Source organism: Onychostoma macrolepis, chromosome 20, assembly GCF_012432095.1.
Source record: "Onychostoma macrolepis isolate SWU-2019 chromosome 20, ASM1243209v1, whole genome shotgun sequence".
In the NCBI taxonomy this organism is placed as follows: Eukaryota; Metazoa; Chordata; class Actinopteri; order Cypriniformes; family Cyprinidae; genus Onychostoma; species Onychostoma macrolepis.
The window spans coordinates 30818148-30839941 of NC_081174.1; the positions used below are offsets into that span (position 1 = coordinate 30818148).

General features: G+C 34.7%; 1 protein-coding gene across 2 annotated transcripts in view; it reads left to right on the forward strand.

Moving 5' to 3' along the window:
* Positions 1–21794, forward strand: part of fig4a (FIG4 phosphoinositide 5-phosphatase a) — an 81469-nt gene that overhangs the window by 58446 nt on the left and 1229 nt on the right. For both annotated transcript variants that reach the window (XM_058755941.1, XM_058755942.1), the window contains exons 22-23: positions 10215–10309; positions 12390–12467. In XM_058755941.1, coding sequence (XP_058611924.1) covers positions 10215–10309; positions 12390–12467 — 173 coding nt within the window. The remainder of the gene's footprint in view (positions 1–10214; positions 10310–12389; positions 12468–21794) is intronic.

The following is a 21794-nucleotide window of genomic DNA, read 5'->3' on the forward strand; positions in this document are numbered from 1 at the left end:
AAGGTCAGATCGATAGTTAGGCAAGTTAATACTAAAGAAAAACTTACGTAATATGAGATTACTTCAGCTTCGAAATGACAGACACCGAACTAAATTTGCAAGAGCTGTCACAACACACATCCCTCATCGGTTCTGCTTTCAGTACTGGAGAATAAAAGATTCTTAGATGTTTTTATTGCGGTCATGTTAGAGCAGTTACAGGTGTCTAAGGCAACTGGCTTGGATGGTATCTCAGCAAAGTTTTTACGGGATGCAGCTACTATTATTGCACCTACTTTTCCACATATTGTGAATCTTTCTTTTGAGAAAGGAATAGTACCAGCAGATATAAAGATGGCTAAAGTAATTCCACTATATAAGAAGGGAAATAGACTGGATCCTGGTAATTATAGACCAGTTTCTATTTTGAGCGTTGTTTCAAAAATAATAGAAAACGTTGTGCATAAACAGATTTATGATTATGTCAGCAAGAATAGATTAATTTATGATTTCTAGTCTGGTTTTAGAAGGTCTTATTCAACAGACACTTGTTTATTGTTTTTGACAGATTGTATTAGAAAAGAGATAGACAGAGGTCATTTGTGTGGTATGGTCCTGCTAGATCTACAAAAAGCTTTTGATACGGTGGACCATTCAATATTATTGGACGAAGTAGGAACTATGGGCTTATCGTATATAGTTAAATCATGGTTGGCTTCATATTTATCAGGGAGAGAGCAAAGGGTAGAAGTTAGGTGAAAACAGGTGAGAAACAAAATAGTTGACATGTACAGTGGGGCAAAAAAGTATTTAGTCAGCCACCAATTGTGCAAGTTCTCCCACTTAAAAAGATGAGAGAGGCCTGTAATTTTCATTATAGGTATACTTCAACTATGAGAGACAAAATAAGAAAAAAAAATCCAGAAAATCACATTGTAGGATTTTTAAAGAATTAATTGGTAAATTCCTCTGTAAAATAAGTATTTGGTCACCTACAAACAAGCAAGATTTCTGGCTCTCACAGACATGTAACTTCTTCTTTAAGAGGCTCCTCTGTCCTCCACTCGTTACCTGTATTAATGGCATCTGTTTGAACTCGTTATCAGTATAAAAGACACCTGTCCACAACCTCAAACAGTCCAACTCCAAACTCCACCATGGCCAAGACCAAAGAGCTGTCAAAGGACACCAGAAACAAAATTGTAGACCTGCACCAGGCTGGGAAGACTGAATCTGCAATAGGTAAGCAGCTTGGTGTGAAGAAATCAACTGTGGGAGCAATTATTAGAAAATGGAAGACATACAAGACCACTGATAATCTCCCTCGATCTGGGACTCCACGCAAGATCTCACCCCGTGGGGTCAAAATGATCACAAGAACTGTGAGCGAAAATCCCAGAACCACACGGAGGACCTAGTGAATGACCTGCAGAGAGCTGGGACCAAAGTAACAAAGGCTACCATCAGTAACACACAAGTTGAAAGTCCGTGCTGCCCAGCGACAGCCCCAAAACATTACTGCTCTAGAGGAGATCTGCATGGAGGAATGGGCCAAAATACCAGCAACAGTGTGTGAAGACTTACAGAAAACATTTGACCTCTGTCATTGCCAACAAAGGGTATATAACAAAGTATTGAGATGAAAATTTTTTATTGACCAAATACTTATTTTCCACCATAATTTGCAAATAAATTCTTTAAAAATCCTACAATGTGATTTTCTGGATTTTTTTTCTCATTTTGTCTCTCATAGTTGAGGTATACCTATGATGAAAATTACAGGCCTCTCTCATCTTTTTAAGTGGGAGAACTTGCACAATTGGTGGCTGACTAAATACTTTTTTGCCCCACTGTATCAGTCTGGAAAGGGTTATAAAGCCATTTCTAAGGCTTTGGGACTCCAGCGAACCACGGTCAGAGCCATTATCCACAAATGGAGAAAACTTGGAACAGTGGTGAACCTTCCCAGGAGTGGCCAGCCTACCAAAATTACTCCACGAGCACAAAGACGACTCATCCAGGAGGTCATAAAAGAACCCAGAACAACTTCTAAAGACCTGCAGGCCTCACTTAATGTCAGTGTTCATGATTCAACAATAAGAAAGAGACTGGGCAAAAACAGCATCCATGGGAGAGTTCCAAGGCAAAAGCCATTTTTGCCATTTTTGGTTATGCAGCAGGACAATGATCCCAAACACACCAGCAAGTCCACCTCTGAAAGGTTCAAGAAAAACTAAATTAAGGTTTTGGAGTGGCCAAATCAAAGTCCAGACTTAAATCCAATTGAGATGCTGTGGCATGACCTTAAACAGTCCATTCATGCTCAAACCCTCCAATGTGGCTGAATTAAAACAATTCTGCAAAGAAGACTGGGCCAGAATTCCTCCACAGCGATGTTATCGCTGCAAAGAGTGACATAACCAGTTATTAGATTTAGGGGGCAATTACTTTTTCATGTAGGGTCAGGTAGGGCTGTGCAATTAATCGAAATTCAGTTTCGATTTTGATTTCGGCCTCCAACAATTATGAAAATACAGTAATCAAGATTAAACGATTATTGCGCCCCCATTCCACCCCCTTTCCAGCGGTGCTCTTTTGTTCCTCCATAAAAGCCCAATTTCACGTGTAAATCAGTAAAATCATGTAACGAGACTTTTGCAAAATGGGACGTGCTTGATTTATTAAAGTTGATTAGATTTATTCATGTTTTTAAAAGAGAACACGCTGTTCCTCGGGAGGATTACTGTGCATGCGCTCAGAGACGGAACACAACACGGACATGTAAAGTCATCTTTTAGCGCCTAAACGGTCAAATACACACAAAAAATGTGTCAAAATTCGGCACTTAGAGATTATTCACATAAATCCTTGTCGGTTATGAACTTAAAGAGTTGAGAATAAAAATACTTGTGTAACAGTAAATTGGATCCGTGTGGCTCTTAAAGTGACAGCGGGCTATATTCCTGCTGCCGACTGTGTGCTTTATATTAATCAAACAACAAAAGACAAAGAGAAAATCACTCACTGCTCTTTACTGAAGGACATTTGTAGCTTTAATAAGAAACAAAGGAAGTTTAATTCTTACAGTGAAGACTATGTGGTAGCTGTTTTATTTTACATTAGGTTATTCAGTTTCTCTTCCTGTTTACTGAATACTTTAGACTTACATTAAAAAACTTTTTTTTATTACTGGCATTGTATTCCTTTGATTCTTTTATTACTGGCAGTTTAATTATTTTTCAGTAATTTTGAGGACCTTTTTTGTTGTTATAAATTTTGAACTAGTTACCCTATTTTGCTGTGGTATTGAGAATTGTGACATTTCGCTGGTCTCTAAAATGTAGATGTCATAGCAACCTTATATACAGAAAATATATATTTGATATATAACACTATCTTTAAATAAATCTTTCATATAAAGTTTTGGTCATATGTCCCACTGGAAAAGAAAAAAGTTGAGCCAACTTAAAATTTTAAGGCAACCAGCTTCAGCAGATTTTTGAGTTTTCTCAACTTGTCGTTTTAAGTTTATACAACAAAAGTTTGAGAATCTCCCACAAAAATAAGTTGAGCAAACTCAAAAATCTGCTGAAGCTGGTTGCTTTAAAATTTTAAGTTGGCTCAACTTTTTAAATTTTTTTTATTTACAGTGCACTAATAATCGTTTTAAATAATCATGATTACAATATTGACCAAAATAATCGTGATTATCATTTTTGTCATAATCTAGCAGCCCTAGGGTCAGGTAGGTTTGGACAGCTTTTTTCCCTTAATTAATAAAATCATTATTTCAAAACTGCATTTTGTATTTACTCTGGTTATCTTTGTGTAATATTAAAATTTGTTTGATCTGACAAAACAGGAAGGGGGCAAAAACCTTTTCACGGCACTGTATACTATAAAATTAAAAAACATTTCTTTTAAATGGATACCACAGTAAGGAAGGCAGCAACATATAGGATAAAAAAAGAAAGACTATTAATAATCCTTCATTGCGCAAAAATATTATAATCGGAAAGCCGATACCGATACTGAGTATCGGATCGATGCATCCCTAGTTTTATTTGTTGTAAAACCATGGCTATTTTTCGTAAGAGCAGTATTGCTTGTGTGCGTCGATGCTCTTATTCCAGTGTTTAAAATGGCTGCATGAATGTGAGCTAACTGCCATAAAGAAATTTAACGATGTTAAACATTTAATTAATTTTAAACAATAACATGTTGACAGTGCGACTACTTTGAATATTCATATTTTGGAATTGCATATAGTGAAATGATCGTGAATGAAAAATGATACAGACTAATGACTAACATATTTAATACAGATAATAAAGGTTCATTCTGATCGTATTCATCAGATCTCACATGCACTGCAGCTTCGCGATTTCTAGTTTAGAGCGCTGACACCCGGTGGTGAAACAATCATGTAGCCTACCAGCCACCGCTTTCTCAGATCGGATTATGTTGTATTAACACTTCCGCATGCAGTAATCATCAGAATATATCTTCTCCTGTCTCTGAAAATGTCCAGATTTTGAAATCATCCCGTAGACTCTCATTTTAATAAGCGTTTAAGTCAGTTAGATGATTACAGCACATTGAAAATATACATAACCGGAAGTAACTGAGCAGTATTATTTCAAAATGGAAGTGCGTCATGAGGCTCAGTGCAAGTAGTCCATTACATTTACATTACATTTTACATTTAGTCATTTAGCAGACCCTTTTATCCAAAGTGACTTACAAAATCAAAATCAACAAAAGAGCAATGATATGCAAGTGCTATAACAAGTCTCGGTTAGCTTAATGCAGTACACATAGCAAGTTTTTTTTTTTAATTATTATTATTTAATTAGTTTTATTTTTTATTTCCATTACTAGTAGGAAACTACTAAACTTTGGGGGGAATCATGGCACATGCTGATTGGATCATAATTATGTTTTTTTTTAATGTTGTTTATACGGTTTATTTTTTTATTTTTTTATTTTATTTTTTTTTTTTGGGCTGATTGTGGCACAGTTGTTCAAAAAAGGGTAAAATTTCTATATTTTGCCTCAATTTTTAATATTAAAAAATATTTATATAAATAATAATTACATTAGCTACATTAATTATATTGTGTTCTCATAATTTATTTATTAGAATAAATAAAAAATTATATAAATGATCCTTTTCACACAGACACACACACGCATACATACGTACAAATATATACATATTTAATTTTGAATAACATTGTATTTCTGTCTCTCAGTAAGTTTTCATGTGTTGCTGAAGGCTGTTTTCTGGCTCTGTGTGAGTCTGGATCTGTCTCGCTCAACAATACGCCTGATCCCTGCTTTATTAAGATCTCCAGTGAGATTCTGATAATGCTGTAATTGAGTTTATATTCTGGAGAAACGTTACCTGAGGAAACCCTGTTGCATGCATAGTCAGTGAGTCTCATTGATAATGACTCTTTTCACACCTTTATTTCTTTTTAATTTGTGGCGTACAAATAACTTTACCTGACACAATGTTGCTCGTAATCCAATGCATAGAGAACAACAAACAGTATTTATTGATTGCAAAATGTCATCAAAATCCCGTCTGTCGTGAATCTTTTGCTTTAGTCGAACAGATTGCACTAAATATTAATGTTTTTATTTTTGCATGTTTAAGAACATTAAATGACTTAAATGAAGTAGCAATAAATGAATGAATCTTGGCATGAATGGATAACATAAATGCAACATTAATATATATATATAGAGAGAGAGAGAGAGAGAAAGATTTTTGTTTTTTTATTTCACTTTTTAGTTTTTTTTTTTGCATGTTTTACATTTGGCCATTTCTAATGCATTCAGAAGGTAACATAAATGCAACATTAAAAAATATGCATGTATTATTTTTTGTTATGTATATATTTTATATATTTTTAGATATAGATTTATTTTATTTATTGCATATTTTACATTTGGCAGTTTCTGAACAAATGCAACATTAAAAATATTATATTGATATTATTTTCATGTGTGTGTAATTTGTTTGTGTTTCACAGTTGGCAGTTTTCCAATGCATTTAGTAGCTGAATGAACAATATATTATAAATGCAATGGAAAAATGTACATATCAAACGTTTATATATTTTTAAAAAATTGGTATGTGTATACATTTTATTTATATTTTTTAGATTTATTTTATGTATATATTTTTTTATTTCATTTGTGTGTGTTTCTCATGGGTTCAGCAGCTCTCTTGCTGTCTCTCTCTGTCTCTCGCCCCGCGTGTGTGACTCAAGGTTTCTGTCATGTTGCCATGCCGACAAGGCCGTTTGGGTTTATTTACCTTGAGAGACACTGAAGGAGGGATTGAGGGAAGAACGGAGGGATTTTAATGGATGAGAGATGAATGAATGAGCGGACGCTCGGGACTTTAATGAATAACATCTCTTCTCTTCTCTTCTCTTCTCTTCTCTTCTCTCTTCTCTTCTCTTCTCTTCTCTTCTCTTCTCTTCTCTTCTCTTCTCTTCTCTTCTCTTCTCTTCTCTTCTCTTCTCTTCTCTTCTCTTCTCTTCTCTTTCATCAAAAAGGGTAATTTCATTGTAAATTGAGTGAAAATGTGCTGCTGAAGTTGTTCAGGTCAAACTGAAATTATCAAAAATAAACTTGAGCTGCTCATGTTTGATTTATTTTTTCATATTTTTTTCATTTTAAATTTTTCATTTTTAAATCATGTTTAAATTAAATATTAGTAATCAAAAAGCATGTCTTATTAATTGCAACAAAAATAAGGGAAAACAATTATTTTCTTACCCCATAGACAGATATTTTGAATGCTCACTTAATTTTGCTTAATTTTAAAGAGAAAAAAAGACTTATTTTGCATCTCAAATCGGTCTTGATTTAAGAATGATTAGATGTTTCTACTGGAAAACAAGACAGAAATACTTAGTAATATAATCTTTATTTGCTATAGTTTACTTGTGATGTGATTATTCATGAATCTTTATTTATGAGCATTAATGTATGAATATACAGTGGTGTGAAAAAGTGTTGGCCCCCTTCTTGATGTTTTATTTTTTTGCATGTTTGTCACACTTTAATGTTTCAGATCATCAAACAAATTTAAATATTAATCAAAGATAACACAAGTAAACACAACATGCAGTTTTTAAATGAAGTTGTTTATTATGAAGGGAAAACAAAATCCAAAAAAAGCGTTTGAGATAACTGATAATGAGTCTTTCACATCGCTGTGGAGGAATTCTGGCCCACTCTTCTTTACAGAATTGTTTTAATTCAGCCACATTGGAGGGTTTTCGAGCATGAATGGACTGTTTAAGGTCATGCCACAGCATTTCAATTGGATTTAAGTCCAGACTTTGATTTGGCCACTCCAAAACCTTCATTTAGTTTTTCTTGAGACATTCAGAGGTGGACCTGCTGGTGTGTTTGGAATCATTGTCCTGCTGCAGAACCCAAGTGTGCTTGAGCTCGAGGTCACAAACTGATGGCCGGACATTCTCCTTCAGGATTTTCTGATAGAGTGCAGAATTCATGGTTCCATCAATTATGGCAAGTCATCCAGGTTCTGAAGCTGACCATCACACTACCACCACCATGTTTGACTGTTGGTATGATGTTCTTTTTATGAAATGCTGTGTTGGTTTTACGCCAGATGTAACGGGACACACACCTTCCAAAAAGTTCAACTTTGGTCTCATCAGTCCACAGAATATTTGCCCAAAAGTCTTGGGGATAATCAAGATATTTTTTAGCAAATGTGAGACGAGCCTTTGTGTTCATTTTGGTCAGCAGTGGCTTTTGGCTTGGAACTCTCCCATGGATGCTGTTTTTGCCCAGTCTCTTTCTTATTGTTGAATCATGAACACTGACATTAAGTGAGGCCTGCAGTTCTTTAGATGTTGTTCTGGGTTCTTTTATGACCTCCTGGATGAGTCGTCTTTGTGCTCTTGGAGTAATTTTGGTAGGCCGGCCGCTCCTGGGAAGGTTCACCACTGTTCCAAGTTTTCTCCATTTGTGGATAATGGCTCTAACCATGGTTTGCTGGAGTCTCAAAGCCTTAGAAATGGCTTTATAACCCTTTCCAGACTGATACATGTCAACTATTTTGTTTCTCATCTGTTTATGAATTTCTTAAGATCGCGGAATGATGTGTTGCTCTTTAAACATGCTTCACTTTGTCAGACAGGTTCTGTTTAAGTGATTTCTTGATTTAACAGGTCTGGCAGTAATCAGGCCTGGGTTTGGCTAGTGAAATTTAACTCGGCTTTCTAAAATAATGCGGTTAATCACAGTTCTTTCATGATTTAACAGGAGGGGGCAAGCACTTTTTCACACAGGGCCATGTGGGTTTGGATTTTGTTTTCCCTTCATAATAAAACACTTCATTTAAAAACAGCATGTTGTGTTTACTTGTGTTATCTTTGATTAATATTTAAATTTGTTTGATGAGCTGAAACATTTTTGCATGTTTTCACAGACAAACATGCAAAAAATGTAAAAATCAGGAAGGGGGCCAACACTTTTTCACACCACTGTATATATATATATATATATATATATATATATAATGTGATGTTGGTGTTTGCGATTGGATGAAATGAGGATGGTCCAAACTGAAGGATGGAGAATATTAATGATTCTGAATGAAAGCGTCATGCAGATCTGGTTCAGCCCTCTGATTGTTTGTCACAGTCACACTGACCTATTGCCATGGCAGGACACACACACACACACACACACGCACATGTTGATGTATGAGTGGATGAAGGCAGTGTTGTGTGTGATTTGTTAGATGTCAGGAGAGCAGAAGTGGGTATTCAGTCATGGTGTCCTGCACTAAAATCTGTAGTAAATATCAGTAAACAGCAGTTTCAGACACAGCTGTGACACGTAAACATGACATGCAGCCAGCAGAACTGATGGTTATCCCTTTTAATATTTTTTCTTTTTTTGGTGGGGGGGAAAGCAGTTTTTATTCTTTTTTTTTTTTAATTGTTTTTTGCCATTTTTCCTTTTTTAACATTTTAAATGTCTTCCTATATGTCCCCCCCCCCCCACCTATTATTTTCTCACTTTTTATCCTTTTGGCTTTTCTTTTTGGAAAAAAAACTCTTTATTTGTTTATACAAACTCTCTTTGTTTATTTTTTTATTTATTTTTCCTTTCCTTTGTAAATGTGACCTGGACATGTTTCTGTAAGGTTAACCTGAAGCTTTGACACAATTAGGCACCATTTGCTCATGTCACCATCAAATTACTCTAAAAAGTTACTCTAAAAGTGTTGTTGTTTTTTTTTAACATGTTTTCAAAAACATTTCTATCACATTGACATAAAATCATAAAAAATCTACATTGACATTTACAAACATGGCAGTTATTTTATTCCGAAGTGACTTGCATTGCATTTTAAGTTAAGTATCAAATTGAATTGAAATCAGCAGGTGTGTTTTCCACAACACAAGTCTTTTGGCCTGAAGTCTGTGTTTGTTCTGTCACATTCGTTTCTCACTCATGTTATTCTCGAGCGGAGCTTCATCTCTCATACGGCTCACGTGTAAGGCCTCGCTCACGTACACACTCGTTGCGTGCAAACTCAACGACTGCAGCTGATGAAATATTTAAACGTGAAAACCTCATTACCTGCGACACTGTAATTACACTGGTGCGCATGAAACGTCGCATTAGTCACGTCTTGAGTTTAATCAGTATGTATACGAGTAAAGACAGCGAACGCGGGGCCGCTGGAGGGAAACACCCATCAAACCGTCAGTCGTTACGTAACAGCAGCTCGTTAGTGAAGGGAGACCCTTCAGTTCACTTCTCAGTGTTTGATGTGTTTGGACAGACTCTTAAACAGCTTTATGCTGCTTTAAAACACATACAGCAAGAACAATATACTTTCCTTTATACAATAACCTTTAAGATTTTACTATAAGATTTTTGAAGTCTCTTCTGCTCACAAAGGCTGCATTTATTTGATTAAAAATACTATAAAAATTGTGAAATATTATTATGATTTAAAATGTTTTCTATGTGAATATCTGGTAAACTGTAATTTATTTCTGTGATGCGCAGCTGTATTTTCAGCATCATTACTCCAGTCTTCAGTGTCACATGATCTTCAGAAATCATTCTAATATGCTGAACTCTGTCTGCCATCTGTGTGTGACCTTTGACCTCACTGACCCTTTGACCTCACTGACCCTTTGACCTGTGTGACCTTACAGGATCAGCCTCAGCAGCGTCTGCCGCCCATGAGAGAGACGTATGGCCTGAACCTGCTGGCCAACCCACCGGATGAAGACATCCTCATATACCACAGGTCAGAAAATCAAAAATACAGTAAAAATTGTGAAATATTATTACAATTTAAAACAGCTGTTTTCTATGTGAATATGTGTTAAACTGTAATTTATTTCTATGATGCGCAGCTGTATTTTCAGCATCATTACTCCAGTCTTCAGTGTCACATGATCTTCAGAAATCATTCTAATATGCTGATTTACTGCTCAAGAAACATTTCTGATTATCATCAATGTTAAAAAAAGTAGTGCTGCACAATATTTTTGTGGAAACCGTGATACGTTTTATTTTTCAGGATTCACAGATGAATAGAAAGTTCAAAAGAACAGCATTTATTTGAAATAGAAATCTATTGTTACATTTATAAATGTTTGTACCGGCTCTTTTGATCAGTTTAATATGCCCTTGATGGATAAAAAATATATATTTCTGTAAAATTTAAAAACTCAAGAAAAAAAAGTATCAAGAAACTGAGACTCATATTGCACACAGCTCGTGTCACGTGGTTCTCTTTCAGTCATGATGAATGGGAATCATGGGATTTGACCTCAGTGATCAGGAATGTCTTGCACTGACACTTACGACAGGTTTGAGACGGTCGAGATCTCACGTGTGTTATTCTTCACCCTCTGAACAGCCTTTATGTTCCCATCGCTCATAGACATTTTTCTGTCTTGGAAATGCCAGTCTTTATGTGTGCTTGTGCACATTATACTGTGTCATCTGTGTTTTTATGTCTTCAGAACAAATTCAGTCGTCTCTCAAGGTCTTTTATAATTATTCGCCGAGACTCTATGATGAATCATTGCAGAAATGTAAAAACTTGAACTGTTCACAATGGTTTACCAAAACTGTAGTAAGTTTGTTGCATGTCCGACATTAAAATTTGAGTTAAGGTTATTATTGTTAACTTAAAAAAATATATGTATATGTGTGTATATATATATATATATATATATATATATGTATGTTTTTGTCAATTGAAAAATAAAAAATAAAATAAGTAAAATAAAAAAAAAAAATTTTTTATATATATATATATAATATTATAGTATTATTAAATGTATAGTATTAAATGAAAAACTTAAACAAAGATAAATTTAAACCCAAAATGTAATTTAAAAAAAGTTTGATGAAACACTAAAATTACTAATTGGAAATAAAGAAAAGATAAAACTAAAATAAAACATAAATGAAACCCAAATAATAATATTAAAATGTAACTTTAAATAAAAGTAAAAAATATAAAATGAAATCATAAAAATTAAAAATAAAACTAAACATTTTTAATTAAAAAGAGGGAACATTTTTAATATAAATATTAGATAAAATCTTAAACTAAAAATTTAAACTGAAATAAGTTTAAGATGAAGCAAAAAACTGAAATAACAATAAATTAAACCCAGGTAGTAATATTTAGCAAGAAAATTATAAAAATAAAGCTAAATCAAAATATTAATAAAAACAACAATAGTATATAAATTATATTTTTACCAAGCTGAAATAAAAGACATTTTTCATGTTTTATTTGATTTCAGTTAATGTTTAAGTTGTTTCAACTAAAATGTGTTTTATGGCTTTAAATATAGTTAATGAGCTGACGTAAAAATATTTTTGCATTTTATGGTGTTTTATTTGATTTGTTTGTTTCAGTTAACATTTATTTTAAGTAACACTGAAAACTTTTGGTTTAGTTGTAGTTACTCTGTGAACTGCTTCTCTCAGTGTTTCTCAGAAAGCTGTGTTCAGTCGTCTCACGCTGTTCTCCACACGCTGTCTCTTTCTCCAGAGAATCCCTGAAGCCATCTGAGTCAAATTACTTCCATCAGTGGCTCGACATGCACCCACACACACACACACACACACACACACACCTCCGTAGTTAAAATGCAGAAGTTTCTAGGAAACTCTGTCACCCTTTTATCCGCGTTGTTCAGAAGTTTCAGTATCTGTGAAATGTCATTATTCCCTGCTGAGGTTTCTGTTGCAGCACCTTTGACCTGTGAATTGTGTATTGAAATGATTTGTTGCTGCTGATGCTGTGATTCTTCGTTCATTAGTTCACTGATGCTGATGCACTGATCCATGTGTGTTTATAGATTTGCTCATCTGGGTCAGAACCAGCACAAGGTGGAGAGAAACGATGATACCAAGAAATTAGACGCCGTCATCAGCCTGTGAGTGTGTGAGGGAATTTAAAAAAATTAATAAAAATAATAATTTTAATTAATAAAATAGGAATTCATTTATTTTTTGCATTTCGTAGCCATAAATAAATATAATCATTTTACATTTTTACTCACTACCATTCAAAATTTGGAATAATTAAGTCTCATTTATTTGATCAAAAATTTTGAAATATTATTAGACTTTAAAAGAGCTGTTTTCTGTGTGAATATATGTTAAAATGTAATTTATTTCTGTAAACAAAGCTGAATTTGCAGCATCATTACTCCTGTCTTCAGTCACTTTTGAATATTTTAATACATCCTTGCTGAATAAAATGAATTTCTTTCAAAATAAATGACTTTCAGTGTGCATATAAATTGTATAGTTCAATATTTATTAATTTATACATTTTTGTATAATATTTTACTAAATATTTAGCATGTTTGGTAAATCTATGTGTAAAGTTTAATGCAGTCATCAAAACTAAAAACTAAGATAAATACAAAACTAAATATAAATAGTTTCAGATGAATATTCAGATTTTTTTAATCTTTTAAAAAAAAAAGGTTTGCTGATTAACAGATTTAATATGTTGATAATATTTTTAGTATTCTGTTGTAGTGTTTTTAAGAGTATGAATTTGAACTACTTTTAAAGTGCAATTGTCACCTTATGTATAAATATATTAGGTCAAATGTGTTTTATAGGTGCTTGTGATGTACTGTGTGTATGTTCATGCTGTGTGCTCTAGTGTGTGTGTGTGTATGTGAACATGCGTGCAGCAGGTGTGTGAGTGTTTCCTGTCGTTATGTAACGTTGTTTTTCACACTACATTTGATGCTGGTATTGAAAACATGCTTTTGTTTTGTTCTTGTTTTGACATTTGCGCTCTTCACTCTGTGTGTGTTGTGTTCACGCTAACGCCTCATTGGTCCCTGAAGCTGGGACACAGTTGTGGGCGGAGTTTAGTAGAGATCTTGTTTAATTGGCTCGTTTGGAGCTCAGCCTGTTTGATAGGTGTCAACTTACACATGATTATAAAGGTCACGCCTGCACTGGACATGAGTGTGTGTGTGTTTGTGTAAACATGATCCACTATGTGTGTCATTAAAAACGTCAAAAATATGACATTATATTATAACAAGAGTGTAGAATTTAGTAGGGATGCTAGTAGTATATGGATATTTTATTTGTAAACATAATAGTTTTTTTCACTTATTTCAGTTAATGTCATAAAACTAGCGGGCTAAGTCAGTGGTAATGCTGACAGTGTTGTGTAAACAAACCGGAGTAACAAAAAAACTGATTCAATTGAGTGAGTCATTTACGCTGGACCGCTTCGATTGATTCAGATCATTCAGTTCAAGCGATTCACTAGTAAACACCAAATCTAAAGAGCCATTCATTTTCGAATTTCAGCATAGCTTGTAATGATTTTAAAAAGCACATAGAGATCAGTGAAACAGAGCTTTTCGAAATCCATATCCATATCCATGGATCAACTCTAGATCAACTCTGAATAAAGAAAAAGCAGGTTTAGAGCCAGTTTTTTGTTTAGTAAGCTGGCAGGAGACACAAATGAATTGTTATATTTTCCTATATTCTCTTTAGAGCAGTCAAACAATCCAAAGAAAACATCTTTAAAACAGAAAGAGTCATTTAGAAAATGAGATTTGAACATTCAAAAATCTGATCAAAATGTCTCTGTATACAAAACAAGTCAAGCCACCGTTATTTACATAGCGCTTTTTACAATGCAGGTTGTGTCAAAGCAGCTTTACAGTATTAATCAGGGAAATATTGTGTAGAAATAGGCTGCAACAAAGTCAGATTGTGCAGAGTACTCATCTGGTTCCCGTGGTCTTGTCCTGATGGCCTTCTAGGTGATGAGGTCTTCAAATACTGATGTGCTAAACCATTCAGAGCTTTATAGGTAATTAGCAAGATTTTAAAATGTGTACAATGTTTAATAGGGAGCCAGTGCAGTGTTGACAGAACCGGGCTAATATGGTCATACTTCTTGGTTCTAGTAAGAACTCTAGCTGCTGCATTTTGAACCAGCTGGAGTTTGTTTATTAAGCGTGCAGAACAACCACCCAATAAAGCATTACAATAATCTAACCTTGAGGTCATAAATGCATGAATTAACGTTTCTGCATTTTCCATTTATAGCATAGGTCGTAATTTAGATATATTTTGAGATGGAAGAATGTGGTTTTACAAATGCTAGAAACGTGGCTTTCCAAGGAAAGATTGCTATTAAATAGCACACCTAGGTTCCTAACTGATGACGAAGAATTGACAGAGCAGCCATCAAGTGTTAGACAGTGTTCTAGATCATTACATGCAGACGTTTTGTTCCTATAATTAACACCTCTTTTTTTTCAGAATTTAACAGTAAGAAATTACTAGTCATCGTTTTTTTTATATCAACTATGCATTCAGTGAGTTTTGCAAATTGGCATGTTTCGAAATATAGAGCTGAGTATCATCAGCAGAAGAGTAAAAGCTAACACCATGTGTCCTAATAATATCTCCCATGGGTAACATGTAAAGCGTGAAAAGTAACGGTCCTAGTACTGAGCCTTGAGGTACTCCAGACTGCAGTTGCGAATGATTTGATACCTCTTCATTCACTGCCACGAACTCATGGCGGTCATATAATTACGATTTGAACCATGCCAGTGCATTTCTTCTAATGCCAACATAATTTTCTAGTCTATTCAAAAGAATGTTGAATGAATCTTCCTCAGAAGAAACAAAAACGACAACTCACTTCAATGTCTGACTTATAATTACATCCATAAGGTTTTTGAGCAATTTGGAGCAACTCATCAATCTGTTGTTTGAGCTCTTCATATTTAAGGAGAACTAGTTTCCAAAGTAAGACATCGCTTATTATGTTTAGTAGAGACACTAAGACATGATCAGCCAACTACTAAATTGTCCCTAGCAGTAATGTTGTCTGCCATTATGTCTCCACCAATGCCAAAATCAAACCTACTCCCGTACATTATGATGAGAAGCAGCTGTTTGAAATGAATCAAATATTAATAAATGTTTTCTGTGAAGTGTTTATATATCATTGTTTTATTTATAATGTATGATTCCTCATAATGGTTGTTTTACAGATGATTTTTAGTGAGAGGTGTTGATGAATGCCTGTGGCTTTGGTTTTCACACACAATGCTTTATGAATGTGCTGTATTATATTTCCAGGCTTCACAGGACGTGAGTGAACGTTTAAGATGAACAAATGTTTGGATGAGGCGTATCACACACACACATGTCTGATGATGTAATGCTTCCTGTCTGAGTGTGTGTGAGAGTCGAATGGACACTCACTGCTGTAACTTCCTCAGGAAGCAGGAAGTGTCACATCTAGATGTGCCTTTCTGTTAGATAATAAGATGAAGGAAACTGAATCAGACAGACGGCTGAAATCCAACTCTTCAGCAGCATGAGTGAAAAAAAAAAAACATATGTATATGTATGTACAGTGCCCTCCACTACTATTGCCACCCTTGATAAATATGACCAAAGGCGGCTGTGAAAATAAATCTGCATCGTTTATCCTTTTGATCTTTCACTCAAACAATTCACAAAATTCTAACCTATCATTGAAGCAAAACAATTGAAAGTGGGGAGAAAATCTCATGATGAAATAAATGTTTTTCTCCAATGAATGTTGGCCACAATTATTGGCACCCCTAGAAATCATTATGAGTAAAATATCTCTGAAGTATATTCCTATTCATATTTACATTTTTAGCACACCAGGGTGACTAGGAGCATGAAATTATCCAGCCATGACTTCCTGTTCCACAGGATTATAAATATGAGGAATGCAAAGGCCAAATTCCCTTAATCATCCATCACAAGAAATAAAACCTAAGAACATAGTTCTGATGTGCAGAACAAGATTGTTGAACATCACAAAATAGAAAGTGGCTGTAAGAAAAGAGTTAAAGCATTGAAAATCCCCATTTCCACCATCAGGGGAATAATTAAGAATTTCCAATCAACTAAAGATGTTAAAAATCTGCCTGGAAGAGGACGTGTGTCTATATCGTCCTAATGCACGGTGAGGAGGAGAGTTTGAGTGGCCAAAGACTCTCCAAGGACCACAGCTGGAGAATTGTAGAGATTAGTTGAGTCTTGGGGTCAGAAACTTAAAAAATATATATATTAAACATCCCCTACATCAGCACATGTTGTTTGGGAGGGTTTCAAGAAAAATTCTCCTCACTCATCCAAAAACAAACTCCAGCATATTCAGTTATCAGACACGACTGGAACTTCAAATGGGACTGGCTTCTATGGTCAGATGAAACTAAAAAATGAGCTTTTTAGCAGCAAACTCTCAAGATGAGTTTAGTACAAACAGGGATAAAAAAAAAGCACCCCGTGCCCACGGTTAAATATACTGCTGGATCTTTAATGTTGTTGGCCTGTTTTTATGCCAGAGGTCCTGAACATCTTGTTCAGATGCATGGCATCATGGATCCTATCAAATACCAACAGATAAAAAATCCAGACCTGACTGCCTCTGTTAGAAATCTTAGAATGGGCCGTTTTTGGATCTTCCACCAGGACAACAATCCAAATCAAACATCAAAATAAACAAAAATGGGTCACTGAGCACAAAATGAATCTTTTGCCATGGCTGTCCCAGTCCTCTGACCTGAACCCTGTAGAAAATGAGTGACCTGAGGAGAAGAAGCAGCAACATGGAGCTGTGAATCTAAAGGGTCTGGAGTGATTCTGGATGAAGGAATGGTCTCTGATCTCTTGTCAGGTGTTCTCCAAACTCTGCAGGCATTATAGGAGAACATTTAGAGCTGTTAAACTGGGAAAAGGATGTTGCAATAATTGTGGCCAACGTGAACTAGAGAAAGCATTTATTTCACAATGAGATTTTCCCCCCACTTTCAATTGTTTTACTTCATTGATAGGTTAGAATTTTGTGAATTTTTTTGAATGAAAGATAAAAAGTATAAATGCAGATTTATTTTCATAGCCGCCTTTGCTCATATTTACCAAGGGTGCCAATATTAGTGGAGGGCACTGTACATATGTAATATATATGTGTGTGTGTGTGTGTGTGTGTAGAAAGTATTCAGACCCCCTTCACTTTTTCAATTTTATTTGCAGCCTGATACTACAATTGTTTAAAATAATTTTTTTCTCATTAATCTACACTCCGTACCTCATAATGACAAAGTGAAGAAAAAAATGAAATATTACATTTACATAAGTATTCAGGCCCTTTGAAAGAACAGATCCATATAATAAAATATTACTCCAGTAAAAGTACTCCATTTTCAATTTTACTCGAGTGAAAGTACAAAAGTACTTGATTTTTTTTATTTTTATGTACTTAAGTAAAAAGTACAGATAGATGAATGTTTATTTTGCAGTTTTATATAAGCATACTTATATAATTACATTTTATATTAGCATATATTTTTTTATGATCCTACTGCTCAAAATACCTGGGATTTTCCCAAAATAACCAATAAGGAAATAAGGAATATAATAAGGAAAATATAATTAGATGGCCAAATCCCCTCAGAAGGCATCACTTCCCACTTTGATAATTACTGTAGTTACCATGTTCTGAACATCACATCCTTTCGTTTTCCTTCAGATGTAATCTATCTTGGTGGTTGAATAAAAATATTTGGACTTTATATTTAAAAATTACCCCAACTTAGCACCAGCAAGCTTGTTAGCTAGACAGTTAGCATCAGCTAACAATATTGACTCATTTTCAGCATGGTTATGAATAAACATTCATATCTGTCTACTCGGCTAGTTGATCCAGATACATAATACTGTGTTGACAATCAATATAAAAACAGATGTCACATAGGGCTAAATGCATAGCATTTTAATAAAACTGCTAACATTACAGTAGCAGGGAAGATGAGCGTGCATGAGTTATTTTATTTAATCTGTGTTATTTTAATGTTTTTTGACCTAAAACATAGAGACTCAAGCATTCAAGCATTTCAGTGGGCTTAAACAGATCACCCTTAACAGCAGATGTAGTTCACAAACAACTGACAGTTTTGACCTAAATATGATTTTCAGTTACAATAATTAATCCTAACATTATTAACTTGCTTTTCGAACCACCAGTCGCACGCGCACTCACAAGATCTCCCGGTTCTTAATTGTGAATTCAGTTCACTGGAGACTCGCTCTGAATGGATCTTTTGAATCAGTAAAGATCCTGAAACTACTTCGTTATTGTCCACCTCTGGCAGGGACTGAGGGAAAGGTCAGGGTTGGGGGAAAGCTGAATGGAGCAAAACCTGTTGCACAGTGCTCAGGACCTCAGCCTGGGCCGAAGGTTCACTTTCCAACAGGACAATGACTCTAAGCACACAGCCAAGGCAACACAGGAGTGGCTTAGGGACAACTCTGTGAATGTCCTAGAGTGGCCCAGCCAGAGCCCTGACTTGGACATCTCTGGAAAGACCTGAAAATGGCTGTCCACCGACGGTCCCCATCCAACCTGACCGAGCTTGAGAGGAATTGCAAAGAATAATGGCAGAAAATCCCCCAATCCAGCTTGTTGCGTCATGCCCAAAAAGACTCGAGGCTGTAATTGCTGCCAAAGGTGCTTCAACTAAATACTGAATAAAGGGTCTGAATTCATATGTAAATGTGAAATTTCAATTTTTTCTTTTAAATAAATTTACAGACATTTCTAAAATTCTGTTTTAACTTTGTTATGATGAGGTACGGAGTGTAGATTAATGAAAAAAAAAAAAAAAAACAAGTGTAGTATCAAGCTGCAACATAAAATTGAAAAAAAGTGAAGGGGGTCTGATTACTTTCTGAATGCACTGTATATACCTTTTTTAATAAATTATATGAAATGTTGAGTGATATTTGTAATACTTAAACACCAGTTTTTGTTTTCTAATTTGATATATTTATTTTTTATTTATTTCTATTTAGAATAAATTTAATTAAACATGTTTAGCAGCATTATATAATAATTAACAGAGTGCTAGTGACTTAATAAAGCTTTGCTTATTTGTGTATTTATTTGTATTATTATTATTATTATTATTATTGTTGTTAATAATAATAAATATATTACTTAGTGCTGTCAAATGATTAATTGCGATATACGCAGTACACACACATCTTATGTAAACAAAAACATTTATTTTGGATGCGATTAATCGTTTGACAGCACTAAATACTTTTTCAAATCCAGTTTTTTGTTTTCTAATTTTAAATTGTATGTATTTTTTTATTTTATTTTATTTTATTTGGAATAAATAAAATTTTTGCACCATTATATTTAAATAACATCCTTATAAAGAGGATTATGCTAATTACTTAAATCAAGTTCCACAATTTTTTTATTATTATTATTATTATTGTTATTATATGAACTCATATTAAGTGATAATATAATCTGGTTTTTATTTTTTAATTTTAAATTTACACCCAACCCAAAGTTACATGATTATGGTGTGAAGTTAATTATTAACTTTATAATAATTCCACAGTTGTTTCTATTGCCTGGCGTGAAACTGTTTTTACATCGCTGACCGTCAGATAAGAGTTTCCTGTAGCGTTTAAGCTCATATCACGCATCAGAAAGCAGCTCTGAGTCCGTCACAGACATCATTTTCTTCATTTACCATCACATACGTGCCAGTTCACATCCATCCGTCCATCCGGTGTCAGAAGAGTTCATGCATATTTAGCTCCAGAAAAACTAACTCTCTATTTGTAATTGCAGTCAATTGGATTTGACATCCAAAGCAAAGCAGTCATGAATAAGCGATGAGACAATCGATCATAATAGCAGCCCGTGATTGGGCAAGAATTAATTCTAATAGTCGAGCAGCAATAGAAACATCAAATATAGAGCTTGACTCATGTCTGTCTACATGTGCCTTATCTGAATATGTAATATCTAACCTGTCTTAAAGGGGTCATATGATGCGATTTCAAGTTTTCCTTTCTCTTTGGAGTGTTACAAGCTGTTTGTGCATAGATAAGATCACTGAAGTTGCAAAGACTAAAGTCTCAAAACCAAGGAGATATTCTTTATAAAAGTTAAGACTCGACCACGCCCCCCTAAAACGGCTCATTCAAACACACCCCACATGTCTACGTCACAGTGTGGGAAGATTTGCAAAACACCGCCCAAATGTATACGCAATGAAAGGGGGCATGATTTTTATTCTCGCTGTTGTGTTGTTGCTGCCACCGGCGCCATGTCCTGGAGACACTGTGTTTCGTTGTGAAAGGGAAACTACTTTCTTTGGGCGTCCAAAAGAGGACACAACTAGAAATCAGTGGTTAAGTTGTATTTACAACACTGTTCCAGAACAGTTCAACCCAAATATTAGAGTGTGTGCAGCGCATTTTACGGAGGACTATTTCCTGAACCTGAGAGTAGCCTGCCAGCTAATGTTATGCACAAAGGCTGTTTCTATAAAGTGGGGCAATTCCAACTTTGCAAGAACAGTCTGGTGCTTCTGACTCACAGCCTGTTAGTATGTTTCCTTATTTAAAGAATTTGCCACTGACTATTCAAACGTGAGTTTTGAGCTGTGTAGAGTAGTGCTTGTTGTTTGTCACAAATGCAGACATGGTAATGTTTATGCAGCGTGATGCAACACGACGCGTAAAAAGACAGTATAAGTCATTATAATCAGTAATTATGTCCCCACTGGATGCAACAAATGCCTCGTTTATAATGGGTTTTATTGTTTTTGTGTCGTCACGCTGGGACACGGCATCACAATACGGTAAGGTGCGTAATATTTCCATCTCATGCTTGAGGTATTCGGCCAATCACAACGCACCAGATAGCTGGCCAATCAGAGCACGCCTCTCTTCTCAGAACGATGAGCTTTGTAAAAAAGGCGGAGCATAGTGGAGCAACAATACAGTACAATATGTGGAAAATAATGTGTTTTGTGAACCTTAAACCGCATAAACACATTGCATTACACTAAATACACAAAATAATTTTGTTGATTTTTAGCAACATCATATGACCCCTTTAAGAAAAGAAAGAGCGTGAGTCATGATTCATGACTTACTGCTTCATTTACATTCATTTAAGTTTTATTTGAATAACGACTTAATTCAACAATTCGTCTCTTCCTGATGCCATTTTGGAGAGTATCACATACGTAAACAGCTTATGCTGTTCTGTGTCAGCAGCACTGTACGCAGATACGCTGTTTACATTCATATCAAAGCATAAACAACGTTATTTGTTTATCTATTTGTTTATTTTTAAAGAAACAATGTACGTTAATAATAATTTAAGTAAATGTAAATGTACC